Below are 15,070 nucleotides of genomic sequence, written 5' to 3'. Positions count from 1 at the left end.
CATTCTGCCAGATTAAAAAGGGGTTGAAATACTCTCAAAACTTTACTGAATGCCGTTCACATCTCCTAAGAGTCAGAGTAAAAAAATAACTCCTCACACATCTAATTAAATTGCCATGTCAAGCAAACTACATTTATGTTCAAGCTAACCCAATTTGAAATCTGGTGCCACTAAGAGTAATACTGATATGATTATATCATTACTTTAATGAAAAAAAGAAATGAATTCTTGGTTCACAGGACATGGCTTCATACCTTTGTGGGGGGTGGGGGGGGTGGGGGGGGAAGTGTCTCATGCTGTAGTGAGAGCCCTGTTTTCCCAATTCCCAGTTGAGACTTTAAGTATCTATAACTTCACCCACAGTAATCTGTTCATTTTATCCAGCCTATCCTCCAAGTTCTACAAGTACTCCCATTAACTCTTTCATTTTTTTACAGTTGGGTCATCTTTGTGCCTTCTATGTGGTCCCACATACACTGCAAGGATGCATGAGCAGAAAAAAACCCCAAATATAGGACTTCCTGGAAGCCCTATAGCTGGCAGTCTGAAGAGCTCCACTAACAGCTCATCATCAATTTCCCCTCTTCAAGAAGCGAATGCATTATCCAGGCTTATTCTATCATATTATGTACCCAGAGATGGTTTTTGAAATGCTTATGATAAAAAATGACAAGCAAAATGAAATACTTTAAAACACTGCATTATTTATTAATGCAGATTTTTCTTTCTTAAACTCTAAAATGCTTCCTCAAAAGATCATGTTAAGTTTCAATGCAGTAAGTCTAGACTGTAACAGGTCAATTATTTATTGTGTTTACCCATTGCAAGCCCAATAATCCTGTAGGGCAAAAAGCAGGATGCAATAAAAGCTGCCCAAAGAGTAATGTAGAGCTTCTGTGTTATTTCTGGCTGGACCCACATGAACAAGCTGAAAACAAAAAAGAAACAAAATTTTATTACTAGTGTTCTGGACATTGGTCAAATCTTGGTTTAAGAGGAAAAAAAGACTCATCAGATAACTTACTTCTTAATTTTTTCCAGTATGTCTGCCATCTTGCCAAAAAGATTCTGCATAAAAAGCAAAGAGAATTAAAACCAAGTCCTGCATTATTTTGGTTTTTTTTGCCCACGTAACAGAAACCAACAGTTATCTTACTCTGTTGGTAACAAGCAACTCCCAGAAGTCATTTTTTTTAAACTCATTTTTAGCCATTTATATACTTCACAACTGAGCAAATACAGAACAGAACAGCAATTCTTGATGACTTCCATCTCATTTAACACCTGTTCTGTAACTCATGACTGACTGTTAGAAATGAAGCAGCTATTTGACCCCACCGTCATGACTGGAAAGTGTTTACATCACTGCAAATATTTAAAGAGTTAAAAGCTTCTGTCAGTAGATAACAAAATGGGAAGTTTCTTCACGCATTTGAGCACTGAAATTTCAGAAAGTGGTTACTGAGTTCACCAAATGTTGGACTGCTACCTTCTTTGGAAACACACCACTACCAGGTTTTTGTAATACAGCCTTGGAGGTACTAGGTTCCACATAATTCCAACAACTGTTGATGCAAACTGATGCCTGTTCAGAACCAAGAGGGTTATTCAGCCATCATCTCTGACCAATCCTTGCTGTCAGAACACCTGTAAATTTCATCCTCCCAATAAATTTCCAAAGGTATTCAGATAAACATATGCACCGCCACCAGCAGAAGGAAGGAGACAGACATACACAGTCGGCAAGAGAAAGCTAAGCTACTTGCAGCAGCAGCAGCACGTTGTTACTTGTGGGACAAGGCTGCAGTTCAACTGCATGGTGGAGTCACTCAGATGCTAGGGGAGCTCATCAAATGGATGGCGCTGGCAGAAAACCTTCCTTCACCCTCTCCCACACAAGCAGCAGATTTCAGGTCTTGGGGGTGGTAGTGGTGGTGTTTAAAACAGACTAGTTCAGAGATGCTGTACAAACTCTTGAATTAACACAGATAGACAGTAGCCTTCAGTGAAATCTTGAAGGAATAGGGTCTCCTACACCAGTTTTGTGACTAGGAGATTTGGGATATAGATCCACACTGGTGGTAAGATTTGCCACCTGATCTATATTATCAAAAGTTCGTATGTACATATTAGGGGAAAAACTGTCAGAACCTGCTTCTGTTCCCCTCCAGACCTCGCTCAGAGCCATGACTAGAGAACCTCAACCAGTTCTCTGAAGCATTGTTCCATTTCAGAAGCTCCAGGAATCTTACTGAGATCTCTATTGCTCGTAGGAAAAGATCCCTATGCAAGGGAAGTATTGCTTTGAGTGTCTGTTATCATGTGCTGCCTAACAACATCCTTTGAGTACTTGGACTATGAACCTCCTTGTTTGTAAGGAAGCAGCTGGAGAGGTCTGAGAGCAGCACAGTACCTGCGCCTTCTGAGCCACGTCAAGAACAAGCTGAAACTTTTCAGACACGGTCAGGTCCTCTTTTGGGGGTTCCTAGGGCAAGAATGAGACAATGCATTACTTTTCAGTTCAGCTGAATGAGGTATTTTCCAAAATTCCTCATGAAAAAATGTCCCTCAACATTCTTGGCAATAGTGCTCTCCCACTTTAAACAGTCTCTAAATTTACCAAGTTCCTGCCTTGTTTCAGATATACTGTTTATGTCTTTCATTGCTGGATGTCTTTAGTTTTCAATGCTTTTCCTCCACAGTATATGCAAACATATTAATATGAGGCTGTGAAAGACGCAGTAAATCTTTTGAGAAAGCAAAGTTGCAATGGCTGTCAGTCAGACCTCAGTGCCAGGGAAGGTTACGGAGCTGATCAACCTGAGTGCCATCACACACCACGTGCAGGACAACTGGGTGATCACGCCTTTACGAAAGTATGGCTTTACGAAAGGCAGGTTCTGCGTGACAAACCTGATCTCCTTCCACGACAAGATGACCTGCCAAGTGGACAAGGGAAAGGCTGTGGATTTTGTCTACCTAGACTTAAGTAAAGCCTTTGAAACCATCTCTCACAGCATTCTCCTGGAGAAACTGGCAGCTCATAGCTTGAATGGCTGCACTCTTCTTAAACACTGGCTGGCCGGCCGGGCCCGGCGGGTGGTGGTGAGCGGAGTTACATCCCGCTGGCGGCCGGTCACAGCTGGTGTCCCCAGGGCTCCGTGCTGGGGCCAGCCCTGCTTAATGCCTTTATCAATGACCTGGGCGAGGGCACCGAGCGCACCCTCGGCCAGTTTGCAGGTGGCACCGAGCTGGGGGCAGCGCTGATCTGCTGGGGGGCAGGAGGCTCTGCAGAGGGGTCTGGGCAGGCCGGGCCGATGGGCCGAGGCCACTTGTAGGAGGTTCAACAGGGCTCAGTGCCGGGTCCTGCCCCTGGGTCACACCAGCCCCACGCAGCGCGACAGGCTGGGGCAGGGGGCTGGGAACTGCCTGGGGGGAAAGGGCCAGGGGGGGCTGGGTGACAGCCCTGGGCATGAGCCAGCAGGGTGCCCGGGGGGCAAGGCGGCCAACGGCATCCTGGCTTGTGTCAGGGACAGTGTGGCCAGCAGGACCAGGGCAGTGATCATCCCCCGGTACTGGGCACTGGTGAGGCCGCACCTCGAACACGGGGTTCAGTTTTGGGCCCCTCAGTGCAAGACAGACATCGAGGTGGGGGAGCGTGTCCAGAGAAGGGCAACGGAGCTGGTGAAGGGTCTGGAGCACAAGCCCTGTGAGGAGCAGCTGAGGGAGCTGGGGATGGTTCAGCCTGGAGAAAAGGAGGCTCAGGGGGGACCTCACTGCTCTCTGCAACTCCCTGACTGAATGTCGTAGCGATGTGGATGTCGGTCTCTTCTCCCAAGGAACAAGTGATAGAACATGAAGAAATGGCCTCAGGTTGCTCCAAGGGAGGTTTAGGTTGGATGTTAGGAAACATTGCTTCCCTGAAAGGGTGGTCAGGCACTGGAACAGGCTGCCCAGGGACGTGGTTGAGTCACCATCCCCGCAGGTATTTGAAAGACAGGTAGACATGGTTTAGTGATGGACTTGGCAGTGTTAGGTTAACGGTTGGGCCTAAAGGACTTTTGCAGCCTAAGTAATTCTATGATTAAACTGATCTATTTCTGGTCTAGCACAGAAATGTCATTTTTGTTAGAAGTTTTACATCTAGAACTTTTAAATTTATTTGTTTAAATAGATTATTGGCCCCTGAAGAGTACCAAAACAATCCTGCAAGCAAGGCCTCACTAAGCCTTACTGAAAGGTTTGAAATTCAAAGAGCTCTGTCTTACATTAGCATTTAAAATTCTTCCTGCTTAAAGCTGAGTACGCAAACATTAATTTCAAAATGTTATAAAGGAAACAGAATGCAAGGCTTCCTGAAGATTCCACAGGATCTAACTTGTCCCAAGCTGGCACATTAGCATTGATTTCAGAAATACGATTCAAGTTTGGAGTATTTTAGGGTTAAACACTCAAAACCTAAGAGTACTTTAGTGAAGATGTTTAAATGGCAAGGGAAAGAAAAAACCTGTAGTGTCTCTATTTGCACCTCCTTCCTTTCACAATTACCCACATCAATGCAGAGGAAGTTTTAAAGGTGCAATTTTTAATGTAAATGTACAGGCCAAGCCAATGAAAGACCTACCATGGGTTCAGAAACTTCAGGCACAATGCTCCACTGTATTCTCCAACCCCTAGAAATTAAGAAATAGTTAAAGAGAGCAAGTACTACTTCTCTACCTGCCAACACGGATTATTTTTAAGAGGTAAAAAAGAAGTTTTCCGCAATAAACTTTTATAGCTTAAAGAAATAATAAAATAATCTCAAAATTAACAAATAACCCACAACATAACAAAAGCAGAACTGGACAACCATAGACAGCTTTAAAGGTATATACATTTTAAAAATCACACAATGTAAATAGTTAGATACTACACAGAATCACTGCTTGTGGGTTTTACAACAGAAGTGAACTCTGTGCACAGAGTTAATAGTTGGGAACATTTTTTCTTGGCTTTTCAGGCGAACAAAATCACATCAACTTATTCAGGAGCCTATCTGCCACCAGCAATTTTCAGAGAATAGAGTGTCAGAACAGTAAGTTTCAATTCAGAAATCAGAAAAAATATTTTAAAATATGCACATTAAGGTCCTTTCCGCCATTTTAAGGGGGAAAACATCATCAGTCTAAAATAGCATTTTAAAAAGATCCCCTCAGTACAGAAACCGTACTTAAGTACATTTCAAAAAAAGTCTTAATTTTTAATAGAGACTGAATTTAAAAATGGAATATACTTTGAATAAAGTATGACAAGAGCTACTGAAAAATGCAAAATTGCAATTTTAGGCCTAGGTAAAAATTATCTCCAGGGAAAAGCAGCAGGCTTCAATATTTAAGGTGATGTTCTCTGAATGCTGCAGAATTTTTGCATGCTGATGGATTTTGTCTGAGAGCATGCAGCATCCTTTACAATGACCGAAGTCACAGGATAGAAAGATAAATCCTTAGAATAGTGAAAAATTATGGAAATTGAGGAATGGAATTAAGGATATTAAGATTCTGAATTTCACTTTGTTAGACTTAACTCACAATGTTAGAAAAGGTAACAGTTTACAACTCAACACAAGAATAATAAAACATCTTTCAAGTAAAGCATTACAAAAGAATAATCTAGTATTTAAGTAAGTACCTGGCTATGAGGTAATTTAGGGACAACCTCAGAATTGCTAAAAATAAGAACATAGGAATGGCCCAGCCATGCCATACAGCATTCATGTAAATCTGCAGATTAAGAAGAAAAAAAAAAAAAGAAAAGAAAGAGAGATGTGGATTACAAACTGGAGTACAGTGAGTTGCATGAAACATCATTTCCCACTGTACCATTAGGTTCAGAATCATGTAATTCAGATCACAAAAATTAGTAAGTTTTAGCCACCTCATGACTGAAAACAGCTCTGCATTCATGAATGTAAAGTTGAAACTAAGACAACCAAATATTCAGAAGACACTTAACTAGTTCTCAGCTGCTTCAGAGAGTGCGGAGTATTTCCAGCACATGAAGGGGTAGGAGGGGAAGAAAAGCAAACCCTAAAGTCTGTGAATCTGCTACATGACCATGATATGGTCTAACCTCCCCTATGGCAGCTGAAGTAATGGCATGGTAGCAGAGTTGTAACAGTTAGTCTTACACAGGGCCACAGGATAAACTCTTGCTCTATTATTTCAGGTCAATTAAATCCCAAATTTTTACCAAGCTTAAAAAGATGGCAGGAAAGCAGGTTTTATTTTACCTAAGAAGTACAAACACAAAGTGCTTCAAAAAGTATTCTGTTCCCTTCCCAGCTTCTCAAAGCACAGACTACAGCCTCCCTGCCAAGAGACATTAGGGTTTTCACTGATAACCCCAAAATGAAGCAATGCTCCAGATCCGAGGTTCCAGAGCTTTCTGATCAACAGCTGAAGTTCATTTTTTCAGCTTTTATCTGAAGAATGGGTTTGTCGGCAGCGGTGAGAGAAAAATCTGTACGTTAGGAGAAGGGATAGACAACAGGGCACCAGCACTGGGAGACAGGAAACAAGAAATGAGAGGACAATGCCCAGATCGTTCTAAGTTATTTTAAAAGTTACAAAATTATGCTACAATAAACCCAGAATACACAATATAAGTGGCTTTGAAATGTGACTGAAGTGACAACTGCTGGCACTTCGCGTTAAATGAAATTACACTATTTGATTGGACTTAAACTGTAGCACAACCCATATTCAGCTATCGCAGTTTCAAAGAATTTTAGTAAATAACACATTTTAAAAGTTCTTACTACTCCTGGAGGAAAAGGATAACTTACAATAAAGGCAATAGCAGAAGTGTAGATAGAATACCAGTCTGATAAGGCAGAAAGATTCTTCACAAAATTAGTAACAGGTTTGGCACCTCTCTCTAAGTAGAAGCAGAGAAAAACCACAACTGTTAGACTCAGCTGGCAGTGCTTAAATCACTTGTAAATGACAAACAACCAAATTAGAAAACTAATAGGAATATTCAAGACATGTAATGACAAAAAAGATTATCCATATTAAGAAAAATGAAACACATCAATGTAACTATACAATTAGTTAAGGAATGCATTTCCAAAACCTGAAGTGTTATTCAAAACAAAGACTATATCTGAACTCTTTAGTATAGCCAAAAAGATAAACCAAAAAAATCAATATCCTCTACAAGGGTAACCTGGATTCTAACAGCAGACTGGGCCCTGTTCATACTACCCCAGAGACTTCCACACAGGTCAGATCATCCTACTATAGAAAACCTTATATCAGCCTGACTGGACTCCAAGCCACCAAGGAACAAGTTAATTATAACTTAGAATCTCTTAGGTTGGAAAAGACCTTTAAGATTAAGTCCAACCATTACCCTAGCACTGCCAAGTCCAACACTAACCCAATGCCCTCAGTGCCACACCTACCCGTCATTCAAATACCTGCGGGGACGGTGACTCAACCACGTCCCCAGGCAGCCTGTTCCAGTGCCTGACAGCCCTTTCAGGGAAGCAATGTTTCCTAACATCCAACCTGAACCTCCCCTGCAGCTACCTGAGGCCATTTCTTCTTGTTCTATCACTTGTTCCTTGGGAGAAGAGACCGACCCCCCCTGCCTACAGCCCCTGTCAGGGAGTTACAGAGATTGAGTGATAAGGTCCCCCCTGAGCCTCCTTCTCTACTGGCTAAACACCCCCAGCTCCCTCAGCTGCTCCTCACAGGGCTTGTGCCCCAGACCCTTCACCAGCTCCGTTGCCCTTCTCTGGACACGCTCCCCCACCTCGATGTCTGTCTTGCACTGAGGGGCCCAAAACTGAACCCCGTGTTCGAGGTGCGGCCTCACCAGTGCCCAGTACCGGGGGACGATCACTGCCCTGGTCCTGCTGGCCGCACTGTCCCTGGCACAAGCCAGGATGCCGTTGGCCGCCTTGCCCCCCGGGCACCCTGCTGGCTCATGCCCAGGGCTGTCACCCAGCCCCCCCAGGCCCTTTCCCCCCAGGCAGTTCCCAGCCCCCTGCCCCAGCCTGTCGCGCTGCGTGGGGCTGGTGTGACCCAGGGGCAGGACCCGGCACTGAGCCCTGTTGAACCTCCTACAAGTGGCCTCGGCCCATCGGCCCGGCCTGCCCAGACCCCTCTGCAGAGCCTCCTGCCCCCCAGCAGATCAGCGCTGCCCCCAGCTCGGTGCCACCTGCAAACTGGCCGAGGGTGCGCTCGGTGCCCTCGCCCAGGTCATTGATAAAGGCATTAAGCAGGGCTGGCCCCAGCACGGAGCCCTGGGGACACCAGCTGTGACCGGCCGCCAGCGGGATGTAACTCCGCTCACCACCACCCGCCGGGCCCGGCCGGCCAGCCAGCTTTTAGCCCAGGGTACAGTACACCCACCCGGGCCATGAGCTGCCAGTTTCTCCAGGAGAATGCTGGGGAGATGGTGTCAAAGGCTGTACTTAAGTCTAGGTAGACAACATCCACAGCCTTTCTCTCCCTTGCTTGACCAAGCTAGCTGAAGACCAGATTAGATCTCTCTTGCCTACATTTCTGCTGGAGTCTATTCATTTGTAGCACTTCGCTGCTCACTCTACCTACGCTAAGAGACACATGTTCTCGCTGCCTAAATAAATTCGTCTCCCGCTTCCGAAGACCTTTGCTCTGTCACTGCATGGGAGACTAACCTGTGCTGGCAGAGGCATTGCTCCCACATGGAGATGCACATAGCCATCCAGCAACAGCAAAAGGAGCTCTTCATCAGCTTACTAAAAATCACTTGTCCTTTACCCTATTCTTTTAAGCTCTTTTACCACCTTGGGCAAATTAGCTAGGGGACACAAGAAAAGGAAAGGGTTGCTGCAAGACGACCTTTACTTTGCCTGTTGGAGCACACTGTTTTTGCCTTCCCTGCTGAATAGAGTGAAGACTCCTCTTGCACAGGGGGACCCAGAAGCACCCACCCTCATTTGCAGTACAGCTCACAATGTTGAAAGGCTTTCCTCAAGAAAGCCCACAACTTGCTGTCCTAGTCTGACTTGAAATTCAGCTATCCTCAGTACACTTCCTGTGGGAAGTAATCGAACAACTAGAAGTAGATTTCCTTGAGTATCAGCACAACTAAAGCAGCGGATGTAGTAAGTGGAAGGGCACACGCAATGTACTGGAGGGGGTCATGGACTCAAGCAGTGCTTCCATTTGCTCTGCTCCACCACCTCACAACAACAGGGAAGGTCAACACTTGGAAAACATTGGCAACAACAAGGTTCTTGAGACCTCCAGGTGGTCGGCAGGCAGCCTTGGACAACTGGGATCTAGATTTTGTAGCTCATCCAGTAGAAGTTAAGAACCACTCAAAGCTTAAGCTTACTACTACTTTTTTTTAAAGCTAATCTGAAGGCAATGCGTATCCACCACAGAGCAGGTCACAAGTATTCTCCCAAACGAAACTAGAATTAATACCAGTATTAGAATAAGAACAAAACAGTCATTACATGGAGATTGCAGACCCTTATTTCAACTTCACCTTCCCTACAACAATAATTTAACGATTTGGAGTACAAAGCAGTTGCTTTTTTTATTTTCCAGGCTAGCAATTCTTTGCTGCACAGGACTTTTGGAGGGCCTGCCATCCTGTATCCTTCACCTTTCAAAATAATGTATCAGCTATCCAAGAGAAAGAAATGCAAGAAACACTGAAGGTATGCATTGTTCAACCCCTCCTTCTTTGAAAGCATAAGATAATAGACCAACAACTGAACTACAAACAGCTTAGGCATAAGCGTATGAATGCTATTACTTTTGCCATTGGACAAATATCCAGTTCTCATTCATTACATATTTATGTTTTAATTAACATTACACTTTTAGTTCAAAGATACCCTATGTAATTCAAAATTCAAGGCAAGCTTCTATCACTGCTCCTCTAAGTTACTCTGCACTCCAAACACTAATTCATTATTTCAATATCATTTCTGCTTATGAACTGGCAGAAGTATTTCAAAACATTGTGTTTTAAAATGCAGCAATCCTCCCAATAGTGTTACTAAGAACTATTTTTACTTCCAGAAAATAAAATACTGCTAAGTACTTACTTAATCTTCTCATATTTTCAGTCAACCTGAAAAATAATGGATAAAAGCAATTTGTTAAATAGGCAAGTAGTGCACAACTGTGTACATTTGGTCCCTGAAATACTACTCATGGTTACAAATGTTTGTGAAAAAGCCCCATCATTCTTGCCTGTTATGAAAGGTTTTTCTAGTAACTAATACAGCCTACCTTGTGTCAGACCAAAAATTGAAATGTAAAAGCTCTCCAGTCTAAGACTGCCCGCAGATTTTCAGACATGTATGATGGAACCCGGTAAACAATATAACTCTTACTCTACCTCAGACAGCAAATAAACTTCAAATTGCATGTTTTAGCCAAAGCATTCACAAACCATTTAGATGGTTCTGTACTTTCAGTTTTATTACTTGTTACGCAAACACTTGCTCAAACCATGTAAAAGGTTGGGAAAAAAAAAAAGAAAAAGAAAAAGAATAGAGAAAAAAAAAAGTGAAAAAAGGCAACTCGTAAAGAAGCTAACAATTTCTCACCATCATGTTTGAGGTTTACCTTCTAGCACTAAGTGGCTCTTCTGTTTCCACCGTATTCTCTTCTGGCTGAAATCTGAAGTCCTCAACATACTCCCCAAATTTGTCACAAAACCACTTCTGGAGTCTCGAACAGACTGTGTGACTACGCTTATCTATATATATATTAAAAAAAAAGCATTAAGTATCAGGATAATACTAGAAGACGACTACATCCAAAGCCTGCCCCTGTTCCCGCACACCATGCTTCGCGGGGAAGCAATTTTTGTACAGCTTTCCTGCCCTTCTACACTTTTCATGGAAACTCACTATGCAATTTACCTCTGCCATCGCACAGAAACCCTGATCACACTAAAGCTGGTAAAATAAGACTAAAAGTGACTCCTGCTTTGCCCTAAGTACAGCACATGGAAGCACCTTATTACCAGAAGTACAGAGATTAAACATCCTAACAAACAAAAATTTTTAGTAAACACTTTAAAAACATTTTCTGGTTAAGAGGTTCCTGCAAACAAAAGACTGATGTAAACCTCAGCGCTCCTGTTATGCTGAAGGGTCACCTTGAGAAAAGCAAGTGTAAAGCAAAACACTCCTGAGCAAAGAGCAGGACAACTACCTCGCAGCCGCAGAAATCTGACAGGAAAGGGAGGTGGAATCTTAAGCAAGATTCTGCAAGAGGCATTTTTACTACACCACTTTCCAACCATTTATAGGTTGTAAAGATTGTGTATGTGTATATATATATTTATATATATATACAGTTTTAATATATATATAATGTACACTTTCTTTTTTCTAAAGCCAGGCTACAGCATTTATGCTGTATATTCCATTTTCTAAATATTGAATATATAGTCATAAAACTGCCTGGAACGTCTTACATCGTAAAGTAATGGCATGATGTACACTTTCTGTATGTCCGTTTCACTGGAAAAATATACCGGCATATGGAAATAATACAAGGGTAAAAGCCTTACGGCAGCACAAGTGAGAACAAAACAATCACCTTTTGGTTTACCTGTAACTCAGAAAATCACTGTCTAGAAGGAACAGACTATTCAGAACAGACTAATACAGCGATGTCACAGAGGACACTGGTCACAACTATGCCAGGACCAAACGTTGTACAGAACTCCATAAAATTAAGATATGATTAAACAAAGGCATGAAAGAATAATCAGACATCTACAACAAAATGATGCTTTCAAGCATGAGAGAAAAAGCAATCGGTGCTTGAAAAATAGAATCAAACTATTAATGAATGACAGTGATATCCAGAAAAACAAGGAATTTAGTAACAGTTTACAGCTGAGACAACACTTCCATTTGAAAATAAAAAAAATAAAATGAAGTAGCTTCCCACATGCTAATACTGCAAGTACTGAGAAAGAAATTTTGAGTGCACAAGACAGAAAAAAATTGTAGGCTGCAGTTCACATAACACAAAGTGTTGACATTACGGGAGTACAGGAGGAGCAACTTCCAACTTAATCTGCAGATTTAAAAGCCTAAGTCTCAATTAAGAGATGGGGGGTGGGGGGAAGGAGAATCTGCCCGTTGCCTTAGTTCTTCCAGAAATCACTGTATTATTGAATTTGTAATAAGCAGCAGCTTAAGAAATGTAGACAACAGTGTAGGTGTCCAAAAAATGAGTAACTCCTAAGCTTACTCTTTCTTCAGAATGTCTTTTCTTTTAGAAAAAGGAAGAAGTAATATGGTTAATGGCAGAAAAGAGCTTTTGCACTTGAGAACAAAAGAGAACATTTTTTTCTATGTATTACACCTGTTTTCGGGTAAGTCAAGGTTCAGCAAGGCATGCAAGGATGATGAAGTCAGGCAACAGGTTTCATTACATTCCTAAAGGCTTTACAATACACAATAAATTCCTTGCTCAGACGTGCAAAGTCAAATACAAAAAGTAAATGCAGAATCACATCCAGAGAGGTAAGAAGCTTCTCAAATGGTCTTTCATATTGGGCTTCTTCAGAAGCCTGTTTAAGGACCCACCAGGTTTTTCAGCAAGATTTGATCTTCTAAGGATCAGAAGAAAGGGGTGAAAAAGCCCTGACGGAACCAAATTGCTAGTAGAGCTCTGACCAAGATTACCTGTTCCGTTGGCTTGCGTTTGTGGCTTTGCAGGTTGCTGAGCTGCAGGCGCCTCTTCTGTCCTACAAAGAAAACAGAAACATTGTGAAATGCTCCAAATGAAGAATTTTATCCCTTTTAGGTAAAGGGAGCACCAGAACCTCCACGGTTTCCCCAGTGGAGATAATCCAAACGTGACAAGAGAAAACCAAACTTATGCCCTTTCACAAGATTTAAAATATTCATTGCACATCGCACTTAAGATCCAGGGAAATACCATCCACTGGAAGGTGTGGTTTGGCCATTTCCTGTCACCGACAGCTCAATTTCATCTTACAACTACTAAATAATTTAGTATCAAGTTTGCTGCATTAGTTATGCCTTTGTGTTGTATATTGAATGCAATGCATGCCAGGAAAACTCTCAGAGCCCTGACTCCTCCCACATTATTAAATGAAAAGGGATTCCATATCACAAGTTGATAATCACAGTACTAGAACAAAACCACAGTTTAATGCTTGAACCTTGAATTCTGCCACTCATCTTCACAATGAGAGGAACAGGTGTCAAGAATTATTTAAAAGGTTACGTTGTAAGCTCTTGAAAAGCACAGATACCAACCACTTTTAAAAATATCTTTTAAAAAACTCGCAAAATAGAAATAACAGTCTGAAAAACTGAGACAAAAATGTTCTAAAAATATATGGCAAGTAGCAGGCATCCCTAGTCTCATCTTTCAAAATGAGTCAAGAATAATACTCTTATTCATTAAAAGTAAACACATTTTGGAAAACACAAATGCTTTTTCCATTCTGCACATGTGCAAGGCTTCAAATTACATTTGCACTATCCACAGCCTGCACAGCCAGCCTGTCTTGAGACTACTTCAGGCTTCAGTCCAAAAGCCCTCAGCCATCCATGTAGACATACTACTAAGATTTTTTCCAACGAAGCAGAAGCTTTGACAACATAACACCAGCCGCAGCAAGCTCTGTTTGACAGGGAGTTGTATGATTGAAAAGATTACTGTTTGAAACAAGAATGTGTTGTTCAGGCAATTTCATTATCACTCATTTATCAGAAAACAGGTGCTTTCAAATGTCCCCTTCATCTTTTGCTCCTCACTGTATCGGGTTTGCATGGCAAAGTTTTAGTAGCAGGGAGGGGCTACAGGGGTGGCTTCTGTGAGAAGCTGCTAGAAGCTTTCCCCATGTCCAGTGAAGCCCACGCCAGCCGGCTCCAAGACAGATCGGCCGCTGGCCAAGGCCGAGCCCATCAGCGATGGTGGTAGCCCCTCTGGGATAGCATATGAAGAAGGGGAGAGGGGTATGATGTGGAAAATCTGTGCCAGCAGAAAAGAGGAGTGAGACTGAGAGCGGCAGCCCTGCAGACCCCCAGGTCAGTGCAGAAGGAGGGCAGGAGGTTCTCCGGGCACCAGAGCAGAGATTCCCCTGCAGCCTGCAGTGGAGACCCTGGTGAGGCAGGCTGCGCCCCTGCAGCCCACGGAGGACCCCATGTCGGGGCAGGTGGATGCGTGAAAGAGGCTGTGACCTGGGGGAAGGCCATGCTAGAGCACAGCTTCTGGCAGCGCTTGTGACCCTGCGGGGGACCCATGCAGGAGCGGCCCGGGCAGAGCCGCAGCCCCCCGCGGGAAGGGCTCCCGCTGGAGAAGGGCCTGCAGGAGCGGCTCCCGCCGGAGGGCCCGGGCTGGAGCGGGGAAAGAGTGTGAGGAGGAAGGAGCAGCAGAAACAATGTGTGATGAACAGGCCACAACCCCCCTTCCCCCTTCCCCTGTGCTGCTTGCGGGGCAGGGGTAGAGAAACTGGGAATTAAGCCCAGGAAGAAGGAAGGGCTGCGGGGAAGGTGTGCTTTTTTTCCAATTTGAATGGTAATAAACTAATTTCTGCAAGTCAAGTCGTTTTCCCTGTTACGGTAATTGCTGAGTGATCTCCCTGTCCTTACCTCAACCCACAAGCCTTTTGTTCTATTTTCTCTCCCCTGCCCAGCTGAGGGGGCAGTGACAGAGCGGCTGTGGGGGGCACCTGGCATCCAGCCAGGGTCAAACCACCGCAGCCCTTCTCTACCACGCTCAGGAAGGGAACCAAGTGGGATGCTGGTCAGCAAACGGAGAGTGAGAAGAGGGATCCTACTGTGCTGGGCAGACTGCAGCAATATAGACAATATATATAGTTCTCTCTCCTGCTGTTCCTCTAGAAATTACATCAGCAAAAGATCTTGCTGTACTGTCTGCACATGGAGAAGGCCATTACTAACGTGTGCCATCTCAACAGCACACATCAACGAGTATGATGGAGAAACTACAGAACTAATTACCTTCCTTCCTTCCTAAGCACTCCCTATATTTAATGAGCTTTACACATCCTT

The 15,070-nt window shown here is 43.4% G+C and overlaps 1 protein-coding gene across 2 annotated transcripts in view; it reads right to left on the bottom strand.

The window, feature by feature from the left end:
• Nucleotides 1–15,070, bottom strand: part of GRAMD4 (GRAM domain containing 4) — an 84,180-nt gene that overhangs the window by 12,718 nt on the left and 56,392 nt on the right. For both annotated transcript variants that reach the window (XM_037389508.1, XM_037389509.1), the window contains exons 5-13: nt 12,707–12,768; nt 10,623–10,755; nt 10,097–10,122; nt 6,827–6,918; nt 5,671–5,762; nt 4,625–4,673; nt 2,414–2,485; nt 1,025–1,068; nt 819–928 (exon numbers count right to left, since the gene is read on the bottom strand). In XM_037389508.1, coding sequence (XP_037245405.1) covers nt 819–928; nt 1,025–1,068; nt 2,414–2,485; nt 4,625–4,673; nt 5,671–5,762; nt 6,827–6,918; nt 10,097–10,122; nt 10,623–10,755; nt 12,707–12,768 — 680 coding nt within the window. The remainder of the gene's footprint in view (nt 1–818; nt 929–1,024; nt 1,069–2,413; nt 2,486–4,624; nt 4,674–5,670; nt 5,763–6,826; nt 6,919–10,096; nt 10,123–10,622; nt 10,756–12,706; nt 12,769–15,070) is intronic.

This window comes from Falco rusticolus, chromosome 5 (genome assembly GCF_015220075.1).
Source record: "Falco rusticolus isolate bFalRus1 chromosome 5, bFalRus1.pri, whole genome shotgun sequence".
NCBI classification, from domain to species: domain Eukaryota; kingdom Metazoa; phylum Chordata; class Aves; order Falconiformes; family Falconidae; genus Falco; species Falco rusticolus.
Note: the sequence above shows the minus strand (reverse complement) of the source record. Positions and strands in the feature narration are given on the sequence as shown.